The 26,385-nt window shown below is 45.6% G+C and overlaps 1 protein-coding gene across 2 annotated transcripts in view; it reads left to right on the forward strand.

The window, feature by feature from the left end:
- Positions 1 to 26,385, forward strand: part of DNAH1 (dynein axonemal heavy chain 1) — a 280,454-nt gene that overhangs the window by 111,945 nt on the left and 142,124 nt on the right. For both annotated transcript variants that reach the window (XM_053298325.1, XM_053298327.1), the window contains 8 exons: positions 1,197 to 1,395; positions 2,332 to 2,585; positions 3,413 to 3,625; positions 12,774 to 12,938; positions 15,393 to 15,514; positions 16,378 to 16,483; positions 22,062 to 22,241; positions 25,341 to 25,481. In XM_053298325.1, the coding sequence (XP_053154300.1) occupies positions 1,197 to 1,395; positions 2,332 to 2,585; positions 3,413 to 3,625; positions 12,774 to 12,938; positions 15,393 to 15,514; positions 16,378 to 16,483; positions 22,062 to 22,241; positions 25,341 to 25,481 (1,380 nt within the window). The remainder of the gene's footprint in view (positions 1 to 1,196; positions 1,396 to 2,331; positions 2,586 to 3,412; positions 3,626 to 12,773; positions 12,939 to 15,392; positions 15,515 to 16,377; positions 16,484 to 22,061; positions 22,242 to 25,340; positions 25,482 to 26,385) is intronic.

A 26,385-nucleotide genomic window follows, 5' to 3' on the forward strand; every position in this document is an offset into this window, starting at 1 on the left:
ATTTCTCCCTAAAGCTCCAGCCACTGAAAAATAGATGCTAATACCTTGAGGTTAATTGCCATGAATGCTAACACTCTGATGCTAACCACTTGCTCTGGGTGTGTCTGCCTGCAAAAGAGAGTGTGCATCCTGTTCTTATCTGGAGTTGCAGCAGGTCTTAGTATTGGTCTCAATACCATAAAGATACAGTTGTCCCTCGCCAACCGCAAAGGTTTAGTTCCTGGAAACCCTCGCAGTTGGCAAATTTGCAGCAGGGAAGTCATTGACTTCAATGGGAAACAGAGGGTTAGCGGAATTGTGAGTGCCAAAATGCCTGAAAACACACACAAAAGTGGGGAGGACCCTGACCACCAGAAAAGGTCCCCTGACCCACAGAACAGATCCCCTGACCCCCAGAAATGACCCAGTGACACCAGAAATGACCCCCAAATGCCCCAAAATTGGCCCTGACCCCCGTAAGTGACCCTCTGGCCCTTGAATTTATTCCGTGACCCCATAAATTGGCTGAAAAATGGCCAAAACTTTTTAAAATGGTGCCAATCGTGAATAGCCAAGTCGTGGTTGGCTAAGGAGATGGCAGTTAGCCAGTCACGGATACTCAAATCTGCGATTGGCAAACCCGTGGTTGGCAAGGGACAACTGTATACTGAATCTTTGCTTCAGTCCCTTTCACAATTATAAGGACTTATGCCTATAACTTCCAATATTGTATTGGCACTTTCTATCTTTTTTTTTTTTGCTGTGATAATGCATGCAATATCATTTAGAATAATTTCAGAGCTGTTATACATTCATATATTGGTTCTCAAAAGGGAAAGCATGTGCATCCAGTACACATATATAGCCCCTACAGTTCACATGCCCGCAAGATGCTATCCTGCATTGCTCTCCATCCTGTTCCTCCTATTCCATGTTACAGGCTGTGGCAATTCTGGGATGATTGTGGCCACCTGGGTCTCTTTTAGTTACATGTTGTGCCTTAGAAACAGGGAACCTCCATCCCTTACATCAAAGAGAACAGTGGTGAATTGGTGTCAAGGCTACATGCCTATTTATTTAGACAATGAAGTGGATGAGAAAGTAATAGGCTAATTCATGGGGAAATTCTTTAGAAGATAGTAGGCCTGCTATGGATATGAGCTACTTTTCAGAGGAACACAGGCCCCTCAGTTAGCAATGTTCTTTTGCTTTCTCAGTATGATAAGTTGAACAGGATGGTTAAGGACTTTCAGCCATTCTATGATCTCTGGACCACAGCATCCGACTGGCTTCGCTGGGCTGACAGCTGGATGAATGACCCTCTGACTGCCATTGATGCAGAGCAGCTGGAGAAAAATGTCAACGAGTCCTTTAAGACAATGCACAAGTGTGTGAAACAATTCAAGGATATTCCAGGTAACTGCCAGGCCTTGAACTGATTACTTGGAATAAGGCAAGGTAGAAAACTTTGATGTCTTTATATAAGAAATCTTTGGTTATCTTATTATAAATGCAAAGTCAATTGGTGTACTCTGGTGACACAGCAACAAACCTGTAAAAAACCAGTTTCAGAGAACTGCAAAGAACTAGCAAAAATGAAAAAAAGAATTGATAGATAGAGAATGCTTTTTCTAAAAATCTTAAAAGAATTATGAACTCTTCTGAAACTGCCTTCACACTTGTTTTATATTTACACTGTAATATATTCTGTGTGGGGCGGGTGGGGGGGGAATCTTGATTCTTTTTTCGACGTGATTTGTTCTAAACAATGAATTCTGTTCTAAATGCCGCAGTGAATCAACCTTAACAGAGGAGGAGATGAGGGAATATGTATGAGTGAGTGAATCATTCATAGCAGGAGGATTAAAAATACACACTTGTATAATGGAACCATTCTTCAAAAACTTGGATTTTCTTATATCATAATGTTCTGATCTTGTCAAAGGCATTGTTGGGGTGTTACTCCTCCTCTACTGCAAGAGCCACCAGAGGCTTCAGAGCGTTACATCACAGTTGCTAATTTTAAGCATTTAAAAGTAGATGTTTTCTGCCTTGTGCAGTTTAAAATGGAGAAAAATCACTGTTCTCCAACAAATATGTATAAAAAGGCATGAATTAATTTTGATTCAAAGCAGCAAATTAGAAACTTAGATATGTCCTAGCATGGGCAAAACCCAACATTTCCCATTGGGTAATGTAATGTTGCATTTCCTTAGTGCTGAATACCCAGTTATAGTACTTAGCTTTATGTTTTTGTGACTAATATTTGTGATTTGTGCTTTTCTGTGTATGTATCCAAAGTGGCTTTCTTAGAACTCTTGACTGATGGTACTTTTTTCATGTTCCGTAAAGCATGCCAAGAGGTGGCTTTGGAAATCCGGGGCAAAATTGAAGAGTTCAAACCATACATACCCCTGATTCAAGGCCTACGTAACCCCGGTATGCGGAACCGTCATTGGGAGTTGCTTTCTGAGGAGATCAAAATCAATGTGAAGCCCAAGGCCAATCTGACATTTGCACGTTGTTTGGAGATGAAGCTTCAGGATCACATTGAGAGCATAGCCAAAGTAGCAGAGATTGCTGGGAAGGAGTACTCCATTGAGAATGTGAGGAGACCATTCCATCAGACCTTCCTTGCCGTGTCATAATTTTTTGCTATAATGCTTTCTGTAGATGAGTGCTTTTATTATGGCAGTTCCTCAAATCGGCCAATGTTAATATTTTCTCTAGTTACAGTATTTTTGAAAATATTTAACAAAAGCACTGGCCAACTGAGAATAACAAAGATTTTAAAAATGAAATAAATCTTTAAAAATTACATACAGCTTTCCACAAAAAGTTTTCAAAGTAGTTTAGACATCATCATCAGGTTCTCTGTCCCTAAAGGGCTCACAGAAGACACACCAGTGACAGTCACTGGGTGAATGCTGTGTTGGGGTTGAATAGGACCAGTTGCTCTCCCTCTGCTAAATATAGGAGAATCATTGCCTAGTTATTGGGATGGATGTGTAGACAGACTTTCTACACATGTTCTAAATTAGACAGTTCTTAATTTGGCATGAAACTGGGAATGAAATGGGAGAGATAGAGGTTACTGGATAACTTGTTTGGAAAAATTAGCTGGCACACTTATTTTTATGCATTTCACCCATTAGGATATCTATGGTGGAAAACAATTCCTATTTCTTTTTAAAAGTGGTGGTGGTGGTAGTAGTAGTAGAAGTATTTCATAAATTTTTGTTCTCTCTCTTGCTGGCCTCAAGACTATTACTATTATCTTTACCTCTTAACCTTTCACAAATTGCCATCCTTTAGGCAGTAAATGTTAGTGCAAGTGTGCAAAAATGGCCAGAGATTATTGCTTTTGTTAAATAATCACTTAAATAATCATTAGGATAATCATTTTGTTAAATGGTTGCTTCTCATTTCTTAGGCCTTGGATAAGATGGAACATGAATGGGAATCCATCCTCTTCAATGTTGTTCCCTACAAAGCAACAGAAACATTTATTTTGAAGAGCCCTGATGAAGCTTCTCAGCTTTTGGATGATCACATTGTCATGACCCAAAGCATGTCCTTCTCACCATTTAAGAAGCCATTTGAAGAAAGGATCAACACATGGGAAAATAAGCTGAAGATGACCCAGGTACTAATTTCCAAGCTGCTTTTGTGTGCTTAGAAAAGGAATTTGATCCAACAGGGGGAATACTGTGAGGATGATAGTGTGCTGGGGATACTCTGTATACATATCCTTCAGCACATGGACAGAGGTCAGGCCTTCTTAACAGTGGAACTCTGAGTCTGCATTATAGCTTCCATGGAGACTTAGATCAGTCTGTGACTTTAATGAGAATGTCTTCTTTTGATAAATTGAAGAGAAGTTTTCATTCTGTGAAAACTTGGCTCTTAGAAGTAATATTTTTGCTAAACATTCTTTTAAGGCCTTCCATATTTCAGTGACACTATTTCCCAGGTTCTCTTCTTAAGGGCCTGAGTTTATGAGGTGTTAATTCCAGGCTTCACCATTAAGCATAGGAGTGGTTCAGAGCAGAACTAGACATACCTCATAAACACAGTCGGTTTTGGAGGAATTTGTCATTGATTTTGTTTTGGCTTCTAAAATGATTAAAATAAAATATGTTTTTTCACACATGTTCTGGAGCGTAAAGCAGCACTTTAGTGTTCTAGATAGCAGCAAATAGATCTTTCAGGATTAGCTGCTATTAGTACAGTTCTGTTACTAGTAAAATGCTTTGACAGAGCAGAACATTAGGATTTTTAAATAACAATCGCTGTCCTTATGTACTTGAATAGAATCTACCAGGTATGTTCTGGTTATCTCAGGACAACAAGGGGTGGAAGCCAAGACTCTAAAGAACAAGGTGATATGAGAGTTCGGCCTGTTGTTGCGTGACAATTTGTGCTGTGAATGGAATGCGCTGTTCTGCTTAACTTTTCCTTCTCTTGTATTCCTGTCACCAAAGACACTGAAGACCAAATTAATATAAAGGCTGTTCTCACGAGCAGCCCAACCCAGGCAAGGGCATCCCAGGCTGGGTTGGGCTGCTCATGGAGTGCTGGGACTGAGCCTGATTCCAGCACTACCCTCGCGGGTAGCCCGACTTTTTACCCCAGCCTTTAGCCGGGTGGTGGGGCTGTGTTTGTGTGTGCTCGGGATACACTCAGTCTGCGTGCACATAGAGTCGGGCACCTAGAATGCTTGACTCACGGGAGATTTCCCCAACGCACTGTGCTTGCCGCACAGTGGGCAAGCCGGGCGTCCTTCCCTTGGGCTGCACTGCTTGCCACAGCAGCAGTTGCGGGGCCAGCCATATGGCGGCCTGGGTCCGGCCTGGCACTGCGGCCCCCTTCAGTTATGCCCCATGCACATGACATCTTGCGCACGGGGGTATGGCTTGGACTCTGGAGGAGCCCCAAGCAAACTTCCCCCTCGCACGCCCGGGCTTTCAAGAGCCCTGAGCGAACTCTGCACTTGTTATTTCAGGCAGCACTGGATGCCTGATAGGACATATTTCCCTTTCTCTCCCTCCACACAAAGGGGGTGTGGCCTGGGCTCCTGAGAGCCCGAGCAAGCTCTCAGCTTGTCATCTCAGGCAGCGCTGGCTGCCTGATAGAATGTATTTCCCTTTCTCTCCCTCTCTGGAGGGAGAGAAAGGGAAATACATTCTATCAGGCAGCCAGCGCTGCCTGAAATAACAAGCAGAGAGTTTGCTCAGAGTTCTCGAGAGCCTGGGTGTAGGAGTGGGGAGTTCGCTCATGGCTCCTCTGGAGCCTGAGCCACACCCGACTGCAGGCTTTGGCGGCCCCTTTCATTGGCGGGCCAGGTTCGTTGAACCCGTTCGCATAATGGTGGCGCCGCCCCTGCACACCGGCGCTCGTCTGCAAGTGAGGTGCAGTGAGCAGGGCTTTGGCACAGATCATGTGAAGGTAGGCAGGAGCAATCCTGCCTTCCCTCCATCCCTCCCCAGCTCCAAGAAAAGAAATATTGTACACAACCTCATTATGTTAAACATATAGTTTGGCCATGCAGTTCTGTTCCCTCCCTATAAATGGCAGTTGTGTGCGGGGGTGGTGGTGGTGGGAATTAGGAATTAGACAGCAGCAAGGGAAGAGATTTTTTAAAGCCTTTCAGCCTGTGCCATGTTCCGGATGGAAATGCCCCCCCCCCAGCAGTTATACCCTGAGAACGGAGCTGCTCTTACTGCCAATGGAAGTAATGTAAACTGCCCTGAGCCACTTTAAGAACATAAGAACAGCCCTGCTGGATCAGGCCCAAGGCCCCTCTAGTCCAGCATCCTGTTTCGCACAGTGGCCCACCAGATGTGGCTGGAAGCAACAGGCAGGAGTTGAGGGCATGCCCTCTCTCCTGCTGTTACTCTCCTGCAACTGGTACTTAGAGGCATCTGGCCTTTGAGGCTGCAGGTGGCACACAGCCCTCCAACTAGTAGCCTTTGATAGCCCTCTCCTCCATGAAGTTATCCACACCCCTCTTAAAGCCATCCAGGTTGTTGGCTGTCACCACATCTCATGGCAGAAAATTCCACAAGTTGATTATGTGTTGTGTGAAGAAGTACTTCCGTTTGTTGGTCCTAGATTTCCTGGCAATCAATTTCATGGGATGACCCCTGGTTCTAGTATTATGTGAGAGGGAGAAGAATTTCTCTCTATCCACTTTCTCCACCCCATGCATGATTTTATAGACCTCTATCATGTCTCCCCGCAGTCGCATTTTTTCTAAACTAAATAGCCCCAGGTGTTGTAGCCTTGCCTCATAAGAAAGGTGCTCTAGGCCCCTGATCATCTTGGTTGCCCTCTTCTGCACCTTTTCCAGTTCTACAATGTCCTTTTTGAGATGTAGTGACCAGAATTGAACACAGTACTCCAGGTGTTGCCACACCATAGTTTTGTATAAGGGCATTATAATATTAGCTGTTTTATTTTCAATCCTCTTCCTAATGATTCCTGGCATGGAATTGGCCTTTTTCACAGCTGCTGCATGTTGAGTTGACACTTTCAACGAGCTGTCCACCGTGACCCCAAAATCCCTCCCCTGGGCATTCACCGACAGCTCATATCCCATCAGCGTATACTTGAAGTTGGGTTTTTTGATCCCAATGTGCATCACTTTACATTTGCCAACATTGAACTGCATTTGCCACTTTGTCGCCCACTCCCCCAGTTTGGAGAGATCCTTTTGGAACTCCTCACAATCCGTTTTGGATTTCACTACCCAAAAGAGTTTTGTATCATATGCAAATTCAGGTGCCTCTCAGAATTAAGTCCAAGGCCGCCTTCTCTCTGGTTGGTTCCAAGACCAACTGTTCTAGGGCACAGTCATTCAGTATATCTAGAAATTTGACCTCTTTGTCATTACCTGACTGTGAATTTACCCAATCTATATGTGGGTAATTGAAGTCACCCATTATTACAGCCCTGCCTCTCCTTGACGCCTCCCTGATTTCCTCCTGCAACTCCCAGTCACTGTCAGTGTTTTGATCCAGAGGGTGATAGCACATTCCCAGTAGCACATTACCTTTCAGGTCTTGTATTGTCACCCACAGGGTTTCTGTGGAGGACTCCAGTCCACCTAGGTTTTCTAGGTTTTGGAGTGGCAGTAAAGAAATCAGATACATCAAATAAAAAATGGAAGTGTCCCTCCTGGGCTAATAGCAGCCTGGGGTGTGTGATTTCCATCAAGATCACAGCATGAAGTGAAAGTGTTTTAAAAAGCCTTCAGCACCCAATTCTGATTGCCCCCTTGTAGCTTCCAGGGGCAGGGAAGGAAGGCCATACTATGTGTTTAATGTCATGTGTAGTTTAGCCCTAAATTTCTGCATAGTGGTTGCGCTGAAATTTTAACCAGGAAAGAAATCCTCCCCATCTCCGCCTTTAACACAATTTTTTCAGCCTTGGTAGTTAATGGGATACACAATGAAACAGTAATAAGAAAGCATAACAATTATGAAGGACTTAGAAAACAGACTATATAATCATCCCCCAACTGAGTAAAACAATTGCTGTGAAGAGAATGGACAACAATTATAGTCTAATGTCACAAGCAACAGGATAAGAGGAACAGAGGTAAAGTTTCAACTCCATTATGTTGAGATTGCAGACAGATACACAAGTATGAATGTCCTTATGCCTGAAGTATGACTGAAATGCCCTTCATCTCAGTCTCAGAAAGTCTCAACACACATTTATTTTTCTAGATAGCTTCTTGACCATCCACACAAGTCTGAGTGCTGCCTGCTTTGAAGAAGACACTTAATTACACACCTGTCTGCCCACGAAATCTGAAGAGCAGAGAGCAAAAGTAATTTCTTAACCTCCAGCCTGACTCTGAGAGATATTGTATGCCTGCCAGTACCAATGAGGCTGAAGGGACTCATAGCATCTGTAATCAGGTGCTGAGAAAGTGGTGTTTGGAACCTGGCTCAGCTATGACGCTTTTTAAAAAAAGTCTTTAAAATAAATTAATAAATATCAGGGCTGTTCTGCAAGTAATTACTTTGTTTGACTGTTCGGAGAGAACTCTATGATGATACATCAGTTGGATCATTAACTAATTTATTGTTGCTAGGTCTGATGTCTAGAGCCTTACTTTCCCACATATAGTCCAAGTTGAGCAGCACCATTCTTCTGTGAATATTAAACTCCAGTTTCAGTGAGACTATGGAAAACAAGCACCAATTGGCTCAGAGTTGTCTTTGAGTCCCAAGAAATGAACACCATGTTATAAACAATAAGCATGAGGATATGTTTATTTCTCTCAGCAGGGGCTCAAGTTTGGTTGTTTTGTATAGAAGGGTCAGGGGGAGAAATGCAACAGTGTACTCTACCTTGTACATTTAAAATTCACTCACACAGAGCTGCTGTTCCACTGCAGCCCTGTAGGTTGTAACATAGGTACTAGGTGCTCTGTGCTGACATCCACTTGTGCAAATTGGATAGGTTGATTCTTGATTCAAGCGAGCCTCAGAATGGAGTAGGAAAAGGAAAGATTGCGCTGTTGATTCGGTATCTATTCCTGGCGACCACAGAGCCATGTGGTTTTCTTGGTAGAATACAGGAGTGGTTTACCATTGTTTTCATAAGAACAGCCCTGCTGGATCAGGCCCAAGTCTCATCTAGTCCAGCATCCTGTTTCACACAGTGGCCCACCAGATGCTGCTGGAAGCCACAGGCAGGTGTTGAGGGTGTGTCCTCTCACCTGCTGTTACTCCCCTGCAACTGGTACTCAGAGGCATCCTGCCTTTGAGGCTGCAGGTGGCACACAGCCCTCCAACTAGTAGCCTTTGATAGACCTCTCCTCCATGAAGTTATCCAAACCCCTCTTAAAGCCATCCAGGTTGTTGGCTGTCACCACATCTTGTGGCAGAGAATTCCACAAGTGGATTATGCATTGTGTGAAAAAGTACTTCCGTTTGTTGGTCCTAGATTTCTTGGCAATCAGTTTCATGGGATGACCCCCTGGTTCTAGTGTTATGTGAAAGGGAGAAGAATTTCTCTCTCTCCACTTTCTCCACCCCTTGCATGATTTTATAGACCTCTATCATGTCTCCCTGCAGTTGTCTTTTTTCTAAACTAAATAGCCCCAGGTGTTGTAGCCTTCCTCCTGTGCAGTATGAGATTATGCCTTTACCATTGTCACTGAAGTGAGTGTCCACCTCCAGCACCTTCCTATATTGCTGCCTAATATAGGTGACTACAAATATATATTTACTAGGCATAGTCTGGGAAGCACATCGACAGGAATTCTAACAGCCTCTTGCTCCCTAGGCAAGCTGCTTCCTCACTGCGCCACTATAGTTGATCAGAATGGAGTACTTGGCTCATATCATCTTCCCTGCACATGGCTGCAGTGACGGGAATGCTCCTTGTGGGAGAATGCTGAATGTATAAATTGAGGCAATGAATAGAGAAGCAGGACTTTTCAGATTTCCCTTGGGTCAAGGATTCAAGACTCAAATTTAGTTGACTTCTATAGTCAAGCTAGGAATGGAATTTTTCAAAACAACATGCAAACATCTATTGCAGTAGTTCCCAACCATACCACTAAAGGGGCTTAATTATGCAACTTTTGCATTTGCTTCAGACTCACTTATTTCAATACCATCCAACTGACTCCCCAAATTATTTTCCCTTTTAATGCATAATGTAAGAAGAAGGATGAAAGGAAAGCCATAATCTGTTACACATTATATAAATGGCTATGATTATTAAAAACACTCACACGCAAATGATTCCCATATCTCCTGAAATGTATTTGTAATAGAAATTCTGTTCTACATTCTTCTGACATGTTATGGTAGTCAAGCAACACACCTCAAGGCTTCCATATTGTGCCAGGAGATCTCAAACCACTGTTTAAGCTTTGCCGTTCAAATGCTATTCTGAAGTCAGTCTATAAGCCCATTAAAGAAGTGTTAATGCTATTTCTTATACTAAAGCTATATTAACTCGCACACTGCTTCTCAACAGTCCTAGAGGTCCTGTAGAAGAATTTACCAAAGGGTTGACTTCAGTGGGATTTAAGCAACATAGCTGCATGTAGTTTGTAGCCCAAATCCCTTTATTGTAGCTACAACCTTTGATATATGTTTACGGTTGAAGGTATTTATACTGTTGAGAGTTGACATGTTTCAACGATTGTTTAAAGTCCCAAAGGTTTTGGGACTAGGCAGGCACACACCTTACATGGAGCTAAACTATGAGGCTATTCACACATGCAGCCCAACCCAAGCTGGAGTAGTCCAGCCTGGGTTGGGCTACTCACATGGAGCGCTGAGATCGCTCCCAATCCCGGCGCTTCTGCCCCTTTTAGCCCACCTTTTTACCCCAGCCCTTAACTGGGATTAGAGGGTGTGAGCATAACCTCAACCTCCGGTCCAGGGACATGTGAATGCTCGGATTACAAGCTCACAGAGTTGGGTGCCTAGAGTTTGACTTGAGCGGGATCCCTCAGTGCCACCACACTGCTCACACCGTGCATTTTGAGATTCCTGGAGGCCAGGACTCGTTTTTCTGTTCTCCGGAGATCTGCACTCAGAGCAGCACGGATCATGTTTGTGTGCGAGGAGTGCACCAGAGCCAGATCATCTGGGGGAAGGTAAGCTCAGTCTTGTCTTCCCCCCACGCTCTCCCTGCCTACTGAAAATTGTTGTGTGCATGACTTTTATGTCTTTTTTCTGTTGTTTTTGCATCTTTTTTTTTTTGCTGTGCTCTTTATATCATAAATGTTTGGATTCATATAGAGATATTTTATTTAAATGTAAGCTGCATTTTTAACCCAGTACTTCCTTGCATGATGTCAGATGGAAGTACCTACCATCAAAATATATGGACAGCCATTCCAAATGTTCTGGGTTTCTTTATGTTCTGTTTCTCCTTCACCATGCTAGGATGTTTCTTGTGAAGTCAGTGCATAATCATTCACATTGTAAAACAGGTACATAGGAAGTGGCCTTATACCGAGGTAGAGCATTGGTCCATCTAACTCAATATTGTCTACTCCGACTGTCAGAGACTCTCCCGGATTTCAGGCAGGAGTGTTTTCTAGCACTTCCCGGAAATGCCAGGAATTGCACCTGATACTGTCTGCATTGCAGAGCAAATGCTCACTGAGATACAGCCTCATCCCCCACCCTCTAAGTAAGTAGCATTGGAAGCTGCCTTATATCAAGTCAGGCCATTGGTCTTGCTCGTGTTATTTACACTGGCAGCTCTGCAGGGTTTGTGACAGATATTTCAACCCCAGCACAGCATCCCTCTGCTGCAGTGGTTCCTCTAATTTTTTTCATCTCTATGCGGAATGAGTTTTGTTCTGGGCAGCAGTATCAAGGCAGTGTGTGCACACCTGCATGCAGAATGGGGCCTTCCTGATTCAACCTGAGCAGGATCTAAACTGAATTGAGCGGACATCCGAAAACTTGTGAGTGTGCACACACCTTAGAAGTATGAGCGCTGTAAGGTATTCCCCTTAGGGGATGGAGTCGCTCTGGGAAGAGCAGAAGGTTCCAAGCTCCTTCCCTGGCATCTCCAAGATAGGGCTGAGAGAGATTTCTGCCTGCAACCTTGGAGAAGCCGCTGCCAGTCTGTGTAGACAATACTGAGCTAGATGGACCTATGGTCTGACTCAGTATATGGCAGCTTCCTGTGTTCCTAATAGTGCTCCAGTGGCTGTTGCTGGTATATGACATGTGTTTCTTTAAAAATTGTGAGCCCTTTGGGGACAGGAGACCATTTTATTTATATATTATTTTTCAATACGTAAACCTCTTTGGGAACTTTGGTTGAAGAGCGGTATATAAATAGTAGGAGGAGGGAGGATGAGTAGCAGCGCCCTACTTGGAGATGCCAGGAATTGAACCTGGGACCTTCTGCATGCAAAGCAGATACTCTTCCACTGAGCTACGGTCTTACCCTATCCACTGGTCATTATCCACTGGCTTCACAGTGATATTCATTTCATTGTTATGTTTGTAAGGAAATCCACCTACTCCAGCATTGTAATATTAAAGTGTATATCCTGTAGATTTTCACTCCTGTTATCTTCAGTCTGAGCCCAGAACGTAAATACCTGAGCTCTTCTGGTCAGTGGCTGGTATTCTGGGCAGTGTAATCTCAGTGTTGGCAAGCTGTGGGTCTGCTGCACGTGTTTCCACTTCAGTTGGAGAGCCAGCATGGTGTAGTGGTTAGAGTGCTGGACTAAGACCAGGGAGACTCGAGTTCAAATCGCCATTCAGCCATGATACTAGCTGGGTGACTCTGATCCAGTCACTTCTCTCTCAGCCTAACCTACTTCACAGGGTTGTTGTGAGAAGAAACTCAAGTATGTAGTACACCGCTCTGGGCTTCTTGGAAGAAAAGCGGGATATAAATGTGATAGATAGATAGATAGATAGATAGATAGATAGATAGGAAACAATGAAAGTAGTACAAAACAAGTTTCTGCATGCTGTTTTATTATTTATTATTTATTTTTACATTTTATATCTCGCTTTTCCTCCAAGGTGCCCAGAGCGGTGTACTACATATTTAGGTTTCTCCTCACAACAACCCTGTGAAGTAGGTTAGGATGAGAGAGAAGTGACTGGCCCAGAGTCACCCAGCAAGTATCATGGCTGAACGGGGATTTGAACTTGAGTCTCCCCGGTCCTAGCTCCGCAACAACCTCAGGGTGGCTTTTTATGTGTGCAGCAGCCCCGGCGGTTACATTGCCCAGAATGTCAGCCAGTGTGCTTTTCCTAATGTGCATGCTTTCCTGCCAGGATGTCTTGGAGGAGTGGCTGACCTGTCAGCGTTCCTGGCTGTATCTGGAACCCATTTTCAGCTCAGAAGACATCAATAGGCAACTGCCAGTGGAAAGCAAACGCTACCAAACTATGGAGAGGATGTGGAAAAAGATCATGAAGCATGCCGATGAGAACAGAGAGGTGAGGCTATGTCTAGTCATGTGTCTTGATTCTATTCATACATGTTCACACGTGCTTGCATTAGGAACGATGAAGCAAAATTATGAATTTTGCTTCATAATATCATATTCTTCTACATGAATTTCAGCTGATAATGTTTATTTCTTGGAGCTGTTGTCCACCTGCATAGGTCATGATTCCATTAGATTTAGGCTATTCTGGCAAAGTCATTCTAAAAATAAAAAAAAAGATTGTAGTGCCTTCCTTGAAGTTTCACCTCCTTTATACTAGAGCTCACGTCCTTCTTTTTAAGTTTTTTGGTTAATCTACTGCATTCTTTTTGTACAAGTACAATTAGAGTTATTAAGGACTCTCTCTTTTATTACGCTGTATTGTTCCAGAGGCACAATTGTGTTTATGTGTTGTGTAGAGACATTGGGGCCTGGCTCAGACATTGAGGTGATTCTCACGATCACCAGGGGTGGGGTGGGAGGCTGCGGTGGGGAGGCTGCTCACACAGGCAGCCCTGCTCTTTGCAGCTCTGTGAGGCACAGAGCAGGACGGAGAGATCCAGGTCCAGAACTTGTTGATCTGGATTGTGATCCGTTGTGATCATTAGTAAAATGGTTTCTGAGCCTGCACAGGAACCTCACAGCCCGATTACATAGCTCCTCGTGACAGCCCAACTGCCAGCTCGTGCCCTGCCTCTGTCTATATGTGGCAGTTGGGCAACCCTTCATCAGTTTCAGTTTGACTGCCATCTCGTGACGTTCCAGATATCCCACAATGCAATGTGTGGCATGCAGGGCCGGTGCTAGGGTTTTTTGCGCCCTAGGCGAGATCACCTTCTGGCGCCCCCCCCCCCCCGGCCAATCATATTTCAAACACAGATATATTATAGGAAGAATGAAAAGCACAGAATTTGAAATCCCTCCCCCGCCAGCGCTCATCGTGGCAGCAGTGTTGCCCCCTTTACCGGATGTAACTGGAAGTACTCGACACGCCTGTGTGCATTGCACACGCACCAACGCGCACAGATACGTTGAGTACCTCCAGTTCCATCTGGTAAAGGGGGCAACAGGGCAGCACGATGCCAGCCCAACGGACTTTTAGGAAATCGAGCGCGGGGAGGGGAGAGAAGTGCACCCTCCCCTGCCCTTAAAGTTACCCCAGGCCAGTTCCATGCACCTCCCTAATGTGGGGCCCATGGAGCAGACTTGCAGGAGCTAGGCAGCCAGGGGAGCCAATGGGATGAGAGGCAGTAGGGATGGGGGGGGACCCTTCTGGGCAGTCTCTCCCCGCAGTGAGCCAGCTGGCTGGGTCCAGGGGGGCTGGGGGGAGGTGGTGGTGTCTTGCCATGGATCTGGTGGCCCTTTGGCTACTGCCGGCCACCAGGCACTGCCAGGCTCTCCCGGGGCTGTGGCTGCTGGTTTCTGCAGCCCTCTTGCCTGATGTCTCTGTGCCACCCACAACCCTAACCCTACCCCCGCCACCAGAGAGGGAGCAGCGGCAGCCCGCTGAGTGTGCAGGGCGGGGGGGCAGCCCTCTTGCAGGCGGCGGCAGCAGCAGCCTCAGCCTCCTCCTTGCAGGCCTCTCCTCCGCGGCCGACCAAGCAGGCGCTGCTTTCCGCCCTCCTGCCGCTTGTGCCGGCGGCGTCGCCGTGCGCCCCGCGAGCTCCTCAGCGGGCAACTGCCAGGCTGCTGCTGGCCGGGCGCCACCACCGAGGCCCTCGACTCAGCCGTGGCGGGCTTCCCGTGCTGAGAGTCACTCAGCAGAGCCGGCCTGCTGCTGATGGCGGCTCCGGGGCGCCCAGTGGCCAGTCAGGGCTCCGGGGTGAGGGTGGTCGCCCTCCTCCTCCTCCTCCTGCAGCCGCAACTGGCAGGCTGGGCAAAGCAGGGCGTGGGGGCGGGCTGGGGAGCCCCGCCACGCCAGAGGCGCGGCTGGCTGGCTGGCCGGGGTTGCGGGGTGCCCAGCAGCAGCAGGCCGCTGCCCGGCAGGTGCCCCCGCTGGCTGGCCTTCGGTGGGAGCCTCCACGCGGGGGGCTTCCTCTGGAGCGGGAGGCGAAGGCGGTCCTCTCAAGGCCTGGACTGCTCCGTCCAGCAGGCGCGGCGCGGCCAGAGAGAGTGAGTTGAGTCCCACCCCGCCCCCGGAGGAGGCGGCGCCGCCTGCTTGCTGCTGCTGCCTCGGGGGCTTGTCGGGGCCTGCTGCTGCTGCCTGCCTGGCCCCAGCCGCGCGTGGCGGGGAGAGCCCTGGGAGGGGGGTGGCGGCAGCCCCGGGTTGGGTCCCCCGCCTCGCCCCGCTGCCAGACAAAGGGCTGCTGCCTTGTCCTGCCTTCTTGGCCCCTCGCTCTCCCCCGCCAGGCAGGGGCCTGCAGGCTGACTGCTCGGGGTGTGGGGGCAGCAGGCTGGCCAGCGTGGCGCCCCCTCCCATGCCAGTGCCAGCAGGACTAACGGTTGTTGTTCATGGCATTCCCAGGTGATTAATGTATGTCCTGATCCCAGGCTGCTGGAAAAGCTGCGGGAATGTAATAAACTACTGGACCTTGTACAGAAAGGTCTAAGTGAATACTTGGAGACCAAGAGAGGAGCTTTCCCAAGGTAATTCCATGACAAGGTTATATATCAACACACTTCCTGGGACAGTAGGGATGGAGCTGATGGGGTTTTTTTTTAGCATACACCCTAAGGGTTTTCTTCTTATTCTTATCTGAGAGCCATTACAGTTCTGAAGCTGTTCCAGCCATGCATAGCTCTGGACAATGGTGAATGGGAGGACCTTTTACCATAGAGTTTCTTAGTAAATAGACTATAGTCCCACATCTTCTCCCTGTTTTCAAATAGGTCATGAGACTAGACAGGCATCATGGAGTTATATTTATATTACTGAATCTGCTTAGTAAAGAGATTCTGCTCTGGAGTAAGTGGTTTTTCCCCAAAAAACTTGGAGGAGGAGGATGTCCTGTGATATGTTACTCCTGCGATCCACTTGGAGTAACAACTGCCAGTGGCTTCTAGGACTGCAGCTGGGAGGAGTTCCCTCTCAGTTTATGTCCTGTTTCCACAGAGAGAACAGGCTGTTTGTGACTCTCTCAGTCACAAGAGATATTTCCCCCCTCACAATTGTTTTGTGCAGATAGGGAGGAGGAAGGGGCTTATTCTTTACTTCGTACACCTACAGTGCCTATTTTTAAAAATGCCCAGACTATACAAGGCAAAGAAGGGGCTGGTTTTCTCTCAGAATCCTCTAGCAATCTCTTTTGGGGCCCTTTGCACGCAGGTTATTTCAGGGGGGAAATTACCTCAGGCACCTGACAACAGACATTAGTAAAAAGATTCTAGTCCAGAGAAAACGGCTTTTAAGCTTGCAGCCAAAGCTAGTTTTCAACATGTTATCTTGTCTTGCTCTTATTCGCACCAAAGACAGAGACCAGAGGCAATACGTGAGTGTTCTTTCTTTTCAGATTTTACTTCCTTTCTGATGATGAACTGTTAGAAATACTGTCTCAGACCAAAGACCCTACAGCTGTGCAACCTCATCTCCGCAAGTGTTTTGAGAATATTGCACGGGTAAGTGATAGCCGAGTCACCTTAAGTGGCACAACGGGGAAATGCTTGACTAACAAGCAGAAAATTGTTGGTTCGAATCCCCACTGGTATGTTTCCCAGACTATGGGAAACACCTATATCCAACAGGTACGCCTGGAGACTCGCTACACTCCCAATAGCTTGCCAGAGGGGCAGAACTCCCTCAATATTTAATTAGGAAAGTGGACTACGCTTCAAAGCCACCCAGGCATCCATTCAAACCCTGGTATGACAAGGACTGCATAGAAGCAAAGAAAACCCTTACATCTGCCTATCTCTCCTACAGGGCTAGTACTGGGGCAGATGCCTCAGAGGGCCTCTCACATCTTTCACAACTGAAGAAGCAATATAAACATCTATTGACAACAAAGAAGAGAGAGGCCAAGAGGGCCACTTGGTCACGACTTATCCAGGCAGCCAAAGATAATGACTCCTTAACATTTTGGCGCATCATGGCCAACTCTTCTTTCAATGGCATAACCCCAATAGATTCCCACATCCCTCCAGCAACCTGGGAATTGCACTTCCAGAGCCTATATGAGGACATAACGGCAAACCTAGGTCCCCCTCCAGAGGATATAAAAGACTTGCCTAGTTGGCCACCGCTCACTGCAGTGGAGGTTGAGTCTAAAGTGGGAAAGGCCCCAGGAGAAGACCTCATCTCTATAGATCTTATAAAAAGTAACCTGGAGTGATGGGCCCCCTATTTATCCATATTGACTGCCGCATCCCCAGGGATTGGGGGTGGGCGATTGTCATCCCCATATTCAAAAAGGGACAAAGGGATAACCCAGCCAATTATAGGCCCATTAGTCTGCTCAACACCATCAGCAAGCTGTATGCCAGGCACATACATGGGAAACTCAAGGACTGGCTAGAGCAAGAAGAGATGCTGGTGGACGAACAAGCGGGCTTTAGGGAAGGCAGATCTACAACTGATCAGTGCCTCGTGCTCCAATATCTCATTGAAAAGTACTCCTCCAACAAATCCACTTCCCTCTATGCTGCCTTTATAGACCTTAAGGCTGCATTTAACTCTATCTCCCGAGTTAAGCTATGGGAAAAGCTTGAATCATCCTCAATCGATGGATGCCTGCTGTATCTGATCCGCGCTCTTCACACAGACACATCACTTAAGCCCCCAGGGTCACTTTACGAACCCTATATCAACCCAGAAGGGAGTTAAACAAGGATGTATTCTGGCCCCGCTATTGTTCAACTTCTATATCAATGCCATGGTGAGCTGTCTCAACAACCCTGACTTCCACCCTCCCAAGTTGGCCGGAAGAACCATCTCCATCTTACTCTGTGCAGACGATGCTGCTATCCTTTCGAGGACCCCTGTAGGCCTCAGAAGGGCAATGGCATCATTATCACAGCATTGCAAGAGTGAACAACTGGAAATAAGCTACCAAAAAACAAAGTTAATGGCCTTCGCTAGAAGACCAAAGATCCACCATTGGAATATTGATGGAAACAGAATTGAGCAGGTTGCCTGCTTCACATCCCTGGGGGTGGTCCTTCATGCCTCGGGCTCAAGAAGGACCCATTGTGATCACGTTGCCCTAGCGGCACAAAGGGGCTCCACTGCCAACTTGAGGTTCATTCGTTCTGGAGGCGGTCATTATGTACCTGCAGCGCTCAAACTATGTGAAGCCAAGTCGCTGGCGTGATTATTATATGGCGCCCACCCATGATCCTCCTCCAATCTTGCCATAATGGAACGTGTTCAATCTAAATTCTTGAGAGCGGCCTTACAAGTGCCTTGCTGTGTCTTCAGTGCCACCCTATGGCTGAAAACTGGCATGATAAAAGTGGAGGCTAGGGTTTGGATGACAGTTCTTAACCACTGGCTCAAACTAGCCTTCTGTCCATGGGGCCTGGCCCCGTTAACCCTGCAAGATAACTTTCAATCCTCATAGGCAGTCTACAGCGAAATGGCGCTTCTGGGCTTCTCCCCGTCCCTTCTGCTAGCTGTGGGCAAGGCGAAAACAACCATCAAACAGAGGATTCTGGACACGGAATTCCAGGCAGATTTAAGTAAGGTGCCAGGCTTCCTGACCCTGGATAGTTGCAGATTTACAGTCTCCTCTTCTGCATATTTGGCACAACTGGAAATACCAAGCCATAAAGGGCGTTCTCCCTTGCCCAGTGTCATGCCCTTCCCTCCGCAGTTCTGGAAGGCAAATACAAGAAGGTCCCACTCATGGAAAGGCTTTGTCCTTGTGACTCTGAGGAGGTGGAAACCATAGAGCATGTGCAGCTTTCATGTTCCTTTTATAAAGACAGTCGTGACAAGTTCATATCTCCCCTACTTCTCAAATACCCTGGTCGCTCTAGTCAAGCCTATACCAAGAAGCTGCTCTCAGATGACAATCGGACTCTCACGTATAATGTTGCCAGGTTCTGTGGGGCAGTGTGTAAGATCCACCGGGTCCAGATCGCAAGTTAATATCCCTTGCAGCAGACTTTCAACTACCGACCATTTTACTTGATTGTATAATTTTAATTTGCTCTGCTTCTTCACTTGGTAGCTTTTATATGTTATCTTAACCATTTTATATTTTAGATGCCCTACTTTTAAAGATAGTTGTATACTTATTTCTGTTTTATCCTTTATCTTTTATCAATATCTTTTACCCTTACTCTATTAATCTCCCTACAGTTTTTAGCCTTAGCCTGCAGTATCTTATTTTATTAATTACCCCAGTTTTTAGAGTTGCATTTTACTAATCATAATCATAATATCTTTTAGGCTAATTATAGCCATGGATACACAGCTTATTAGGTGTATCTATCTGGTCTATAATAATTTTATCTCTTTGTATCTGTACTATATCCTGTGCTGGCTTTTGACCATAATATTGATTGGTTGATTGATTGATTGAACTTTAAGCCTTTTCCCATAGGGAATAATGGGGATTTCAGCAGCCTTATTGCTCCATGTGCAGGGCACCAGGGTGGCCCAGAGCGGGTTGTGGTGGGCGGTAGTGCCCAATGGGTGCAAGGAAACAACCACCCAGATTTCAAAGGAATTGGGCAAAGGGAAAGAATCCACGCTCAGAACACTTCAGAAACAACAAAACCCATTGCCCCATGGGCTTGTAGGTTTGGGGGTGGTTGATACCCTTTGTGCACTACACCACCACTCACTCTGGGCCACCCTGGTGCCCCCCAAGAGGAGTTATGGGGCTGCTGAAATCCCCATTATTCCCTATGGGGGGAAAGCTTAAAGACGCGCAAATATCAGAAATTCTTTAAAAATCACCCTTTTGCCCAATTTCTTTGAAATCTGGGTGGTAGCAGGCACCCATTAAGGCACTACCACCTGACCCACTCTTCTGTCCCCCAAACCCCTTTTCTGCCCCAGATCTGCCTCAAAGATATGTCAACTTCAAAACATTTTTGAAAATCACCCCTTTGCCCATTTCCTTTGCAATCTGGGTGGTAGCAGGCACCCATTAAGGCACTACCACCTGACCCACTCTTCTGCCCCCAAAACCCCTTTCTTGCCCCAAATCTGTCTCAAAGTTATGTCAACTTCAAAACATTTTTGAAAATCACCCCTTTGCCCATTTCCTTTGCAATCTGGGTGGTAGATTCTTTGCACCCATTGGGCACTACCACCCACCACAACGTGCTCTGGGCCACCCTGGTGTCCCCCGCCCTACTCAGGGAGTTATAACTAAGGCTGCTGAAATCTCCATTATTCCCTATGGGGGAAAGCTTAAGGACGCATAAACTTCAAAAATCATTTAAAAAATCAACCCTTTGCCCAATTTCTTTGAAATCTGGGTGGTAGCTTCCTTGCACCCATTGGGCACTACCACCCACTACAACCTGCTCTGGGCCACCCTGGTGCCCCCCATGCAGAGCTATAGGGCTGCTGAAATCCCTATTATTCCCTATGGGGGAAAGCTTAAAGATGCACCAACTTCAAAAATTCTTTAAAAATCACCCTTTTGCCCAATTTCTTTGAAATTTGGGTGGTAGCTTCCACCAATTGGGCACTACCACCCAACCCACTTTGGCCACAATATGGAGGTCCAAATCTACAAATTTTTCGGGTCTGAGTTAGGGGTGATTTGTTTTGTACCCAAATCTGGGCAATTGAGGACAGGGTGATTTGTTTTGTCTACAAATCACCCAAATCAGCCAGATTCAGGTACAAATCATTTTCTACCCAAATTGTTTTGCACTTCCCTATGGGAAAGTCCTGCGAATAGTGAATCTGTGATATTGGAGTGCTTAATCTAACACCTCAAATGGGGTTAGGTTCCATGCTCAGGCAACAGGAGCGACTAGGACACTTAAAGAGTGGCCCAGCTACTCACACTGCCTCTTTAAGTCTCTCCGCACAGTGCCGGGAAGCGGAGAGAGTGGCCATTTAAACTTAAACCTCCCTGTTGATCAGCTGATTGGCAGGGAGATTTAAATAGCCTCTGTCCTGCGCCCCAGCTGAGAAGCGGGGAGGCTTTAAGAGGCAGTGGGGGAAGGCACCTTGTCACTTGCACTGCCTCTTATAGCCTTCCCAATTGGGAAGAAAGGAAGCTTTAAGAGGTAGCCAGAAAGGCACCCAGCCACTCCTGCTGCCTCTTAAAGCCTTCACAGCTCAGAAGTGGGGATACTTCCCAGCTGGGAAGGCTTTAAGAGGCAGCGTGAGTTGCCAAGTGCCTTCCCGTTGACTCTTAAAGCCACCCTGTTTCCCAGCTGGGAAGTGAGGATGCTTAGAGTGGTGGTGGGAAAGGCATCCAGCCACTTGTGCTGCCTCCTTAAGCTTCCCCTTGCACCAACTGGGAAGTGGAGAGACTGGCAATTTAATGGCCACTCTCCCTGCTTTCCAGATGGCACGCAAGGAGGCTTAAAGAGGCAGCGCAAAAGGCACTCAACAATTCGTGGGGCCTCTTTAAGCCTCCTCCCATGCCAGCTAGGAAGCGGGAAGAGTGGCCATTTAAACCTTCCTGCCATTCCGCTTATTGGCTGGGATGTTTAAAGTTCAGTGGACACTCTCCCCGCTTCCTAGCAGGCATGCAAGGAGGCTTAAAGAGGCCCTGTGAATGACTTATCATAGGAGGTAGAAAACTGTGAATAGGCAAAGCGACCCCCACGATAACTAAACTGGTATACAGACAGGTAGCCCACAAGTAAATGAAACCACAGATATTGAATCTACAGATATCGTGGGCCAACTGTATGAAGAGACACTTTTGGCTTATTTGGATTTGGTCAGGCATCCCCCACCCCCACAAATAAATAATTTCGTTTCATTTATACCAAATTGGACAATGAAATTATGGCTTCCTAACTAGACAAACACTGAGCCTATGGTTTGAATAATGTTTAGCAAGTTGCATCTAAGGAATGTTCAGTCTTTGTATTATCATGTTATATTTCAGTGTATGAATTTATTAATTTTGCACATATAGTTAGTAGTAGCCCAAGTGCCAGACCCTTCAATGATGCAAGTCAATGTATTTGAAATGGATTTACATCATGATTATTTGTAGAAGGCCTGAAAATGGTTTAATGTGGCATCTCATGCTGGACTTCCTCTTATTAGCTACTCTTTCAGGAAGATCTCAAAATTACGCACATGTACTCTGCAGAAGGTGAAGAAGTGAAGCTATACCGTTCCATTTATCCTACGGGCAATGTGGAGGACTGGCTGCTGGAAGTTGAGAAGATCATGAAGGCCAGTGTGCGTGACAACATTGAAAGAGCAATCAAGGTTTATCCAAAAGTAAGTGTCTTGCCTAGAGCCATGTAGACTTCACCTAGAAAATACACATTATTCACTTGATGGATCTTGGGATGCTTCATCTCGAGATCCAATTGACAGCTATCTCTGCTGACAGATTGTAGTGTATTTTTAATAACTTTATGGCTTTCCAGCTTTAATACTGCATAATCTTTGTCATGTTTATTTTGAAATAAGTGCCTTTTATCTTCTTGTCATTCTTTGAATGTATTGTTCAGATAGGAACTACAAAAGTAAACCAGTTGAATCTCATAGCAGGTAATCTTCACTAGTAAAAATATATTGAAAACAAATATATAAATTTCAACAGTTACTGAAATGCCATACCACATGACCTTATTTCTGGCCACCAGGATTTGTAAAGAAGTCTCACACTACTTTTGGAGGATGCTCAAGCCCGATTCAGACTTTTGGCCTATTCTTTTGACCTGGGTGATCATAGTTAAAGTGTAAACTACTATCTCTGAGGCAGGCACTCTCCTGTGGTGATCATGGTGTGAGAACCCACAGTGTACTGGCAATCATAGTCCCACCATCACAGTTAACTAGGAACTACAGTCAGATCATAGTTGCCAATCATAGTTTAATCCTGACAGTGGGATTATGATTGGTGGTACAGAGCGGGTTCTCACGTCGCACTCTGTGGGAGCACAGCTGGCTTGAGATTGTAGTTAACCCTTTAACCATGAGTGCCTGGGTTGTAAGAACAAGCCCAGTACGTTGTACCTGCATTCAGACGGTACATTCATACATGCTTTTGTGTAAATGACTGTACCTGGATTTGTTTTAAGTGTGAACCTGGGTTCAGACTTCTTCAGACACAGGATTCAAATAGGAAGTATAGTGCTGTACCTGTGTTCAACATAACATGTGAATAACTGTACCTGTGTGCAGATTTGTACACTGTACACAGATTATACAAGTGTTGAACATAACGATTGTACGAGTGTAAATAGGGTTTCAAATTTGGGGGGGGGGGGGTTGGGGAACTTCTTCCAAAGGAATTCTGTGGTTGAGAAATAGCCACAAAGGATGTTCCTCTGTAAGTCCTACTTTGGTGAATGGATGATAAAACCAAAAGGACATCTCAGCCAAGAATGTGGTGCAAGACAGACAAAAAATGGGGAGAAGGCATTGTGGGGCCCAAACTGTTTAGGGTTTTATAAGCCCTAATAGCACCTTGAGGACTATGGAGAGTGAGTACAAACACCAGAAAACCAGTGGCTCCATGTTCCGCAGCTGCAAAATATTCTGATGCGGCATCAAGCAAAGCAAGAAATTTACTTTGTATGATGCCGTACTTGTAAACTCAGGCTAGTTGCATACTTAACACTAAAGCATAATTAAATTATACTTTAGTGTTACTAGCACAAACCTTGTACTGGTGCACTCCACCCTCCCAAATGAGGAGGGTATTTGCTGCTTCTATTTCTGGTTTAAAACAAATCATGGTTGTTTGTTGTCTCTGAACCCAGCAAATCATGGCTTGTTCTAACTGTGGTTTGTGAACAAGACAGGGATATCAAATTCTAGTTAGATATCCTGGCTTATTCATAAACTGCAATTAGAATGAACTATTATTTATTGCAACAAAAATGTGATTTGTTCTAAATGATGAACAGGCAGAGCAAGTCTCCTCCTGCATACAAAGGAGAGAAGGGAGCAGGAGTGTGAGGAATCAGTTAGAACTGAACTGGTTCAAACTTGAACCAAACTGGCCTCAAAAAAAGGCAGCCAGTCCAAGTTTGAACTGAACTGGGCCTGGTCCGATATAGACTGGTTCAGTCCAGTTTGAGGGGCTATACTAATAAAGCAGAATCCTGCCTTTAAAAGGGTAACCGGGGGAGGGAGCAGTGAGAGGGTACCTTACTGGTGGTGTGGCGGCTCCTCTTACTGGTGGTGTGGCGGTTCCCCCCAGGGGGAGGGGAGAGCCAGCAGGGTTGCTGCCACCACTGCGCCCTCTCACTGCCCCCCTCTTACCCTTAGAACCCTTTTAAAGGCAAGATTCCCCTTTACCAGCATAGCTCCTCAAATTGGGTTGAACCAGTTTGAACCTGTTCAATCTAATTGACCAGACTGCCGGCCAGTTCAACTGAACTGGTGGACCGGTTCAAATTTGGTTTGAATTTAACCCAAACCACCAAAAACAGTTCCATGCACAGCACTAGAAGGAAGGGTGTGAGCCTGAGACTCCTGCTAGTAACTCTAAACTATGGCTAAATCATAATTTAGTGATGTCATAGTCAGTTTGCAAGTACTTAATTTTTATTTATTTATTTATTTATTTATTTATTTATTTATTTATTTATTTATTTAAAATGTTTAGCCCTGCCCCTCCAGTGCACTACAGGTGGACCTCAGTATTCGTGGGAGTTCCGTTCCATGGCTCTGCCATGGATATAGAAACCGTGAAGATTGAATTATTGTTCCCTGTGGGATCACAGGGGTTAGGTTCCTGGTCAGTCATTTGTGGCCGAAAATGGCCTATTTTCATGGGGTGGGGGCTTGCCAGTCTCTGCTGCTTCCCCCAAGTCACACTGTGCCCTTAAAGTGGCCGAAAACCATCCAAAAATGACTGAGAATAGGCCCAAAGGGGATGACTTTCATGGGGGGGGGAGTGCCTTGCCAGTCTCTGCTGCTCCCCACAAGTCACACTGTGCCTTGTGGCCGGAAAATGGCCAAAAATTGGGGAGGTTTTGGAGTGTTATTAAAAATGGGAGCCATTTTGTGGCTCTGATTCCTAAAATGGCAGCCGGAAATTACCTCCGCGGTCATTTCTGGCCACTCCCAACCCGTGGATACCCTAGGTCAACGTGTTGTTTTTTTGCATATGCCAAGGTCAGGTGTCATTTTTCTGATTGCAGATATGCAAAATTGCAGATAATGAAACCGTGGATATGTCCACCTGTACTGTATCATACAGAGTAAATTCCTTGCAGTCTTAAGATAAATGAGTTATTAAACTATAGTTAAAACAGGAATAGTATATAATACAGGTATTATTGCTCCAGGTAATATAAAGTAATATAAAGGAAATAAAGCCTTTGCATTTATTGTTAAAATAATGTGTTTTTAATAAAGACACCACGAACTAAATGGGTCTTAGACTGGCCAGGCCAAGTGACCATTGCTGGATGTCAAACATTCTGGACAAAAGAAGTTTCAGAGGCCCTGGAAGCTGGAGATTTGTCCACCAGGTTGTTTCCACAGCTAAGTGCTCAGGTAAAAATATTATTTTACTGCATCTTTGGGTTCAGTTGTTTCTGCATTGGAAATTTGCTTTACATATATTGTAACAAGAGTCCTGATCTTAAGCCAGAGGAAATAAACTTGGCCAACACATATGAAAAGCAGGTGCTATATATAATCAAGGTTCCTTATGTCTGTCACTTTGTTTTCCCACCTGACCTATGTTTAATCTAGAGATGGGCAAAACCTGCCTATCTTGATTCAGAATGGACCTGATCTTTCTGAGCTTCTTAGATAATTCTTGGGAAAAGCCTGAACTTTCTCTAAAAAAAAATCAGAAGGACTAGGCCCAGAAGAACTCCCAACCAGCCCTCTCTTTTTGATCCTCAGCTTTTTACTCTGCTGTTTTCCTCCCCAAACATAGCTTGTGAGGAAGGAGATTATTACAGTCAGTAGCAGGAAACCCTGGGGACAGTGGAGAACCCATCTTTCACTTCCCAGGACTCCTGGCTGTGCTGAAAATGGAACATGCTCGGGAGGCATGTTTAGAAGCATGTTTAGAAGCTTCCATCACTACTGGAAATGCTGGAGATGGCTGTCGCCATGGTGAGCTTATCATGAGCGGAGCCATCTTCTGAGGGAAGCTTGGCTCAGCTAATAACTGATGCACCATTTGTGAACTAGGAAAGTTAGTTTCCAGACTCCCCGGTACCAGAATTTGTCATCATCTCTTCTTCCATCTAGGATGTGTTGATGTTAGTGCAATTATTTAGGTATGCTACTAGCACAGTATGATTGTGTTCTTTATACAGGACACCGTGCCTAAAACAATGTAATCTATACACCTGGAATTGTAAATGAAAATTTGGTATCTTGTATAAGATGTAGCATTTTCTGGAAGTAAATGTAGAGAAAGGTGTATGATTCTTTTTTAACT

Source organism: Hemicordylus capensis, chromosome 2 (genome assembly GCF_027244095.1).
Source record: "Hemicordylus capensis ecotype Gifberg chromosome 2, rHemCap1.1.pri, whole genome shotgun sequence".
Taxonomy (NCBI): Eukaryota; Metazoa; Chordata; class Lepidosauria; order Squamata; family Cordylidae; genus Hemicordylus; species Hemicordylus capensis.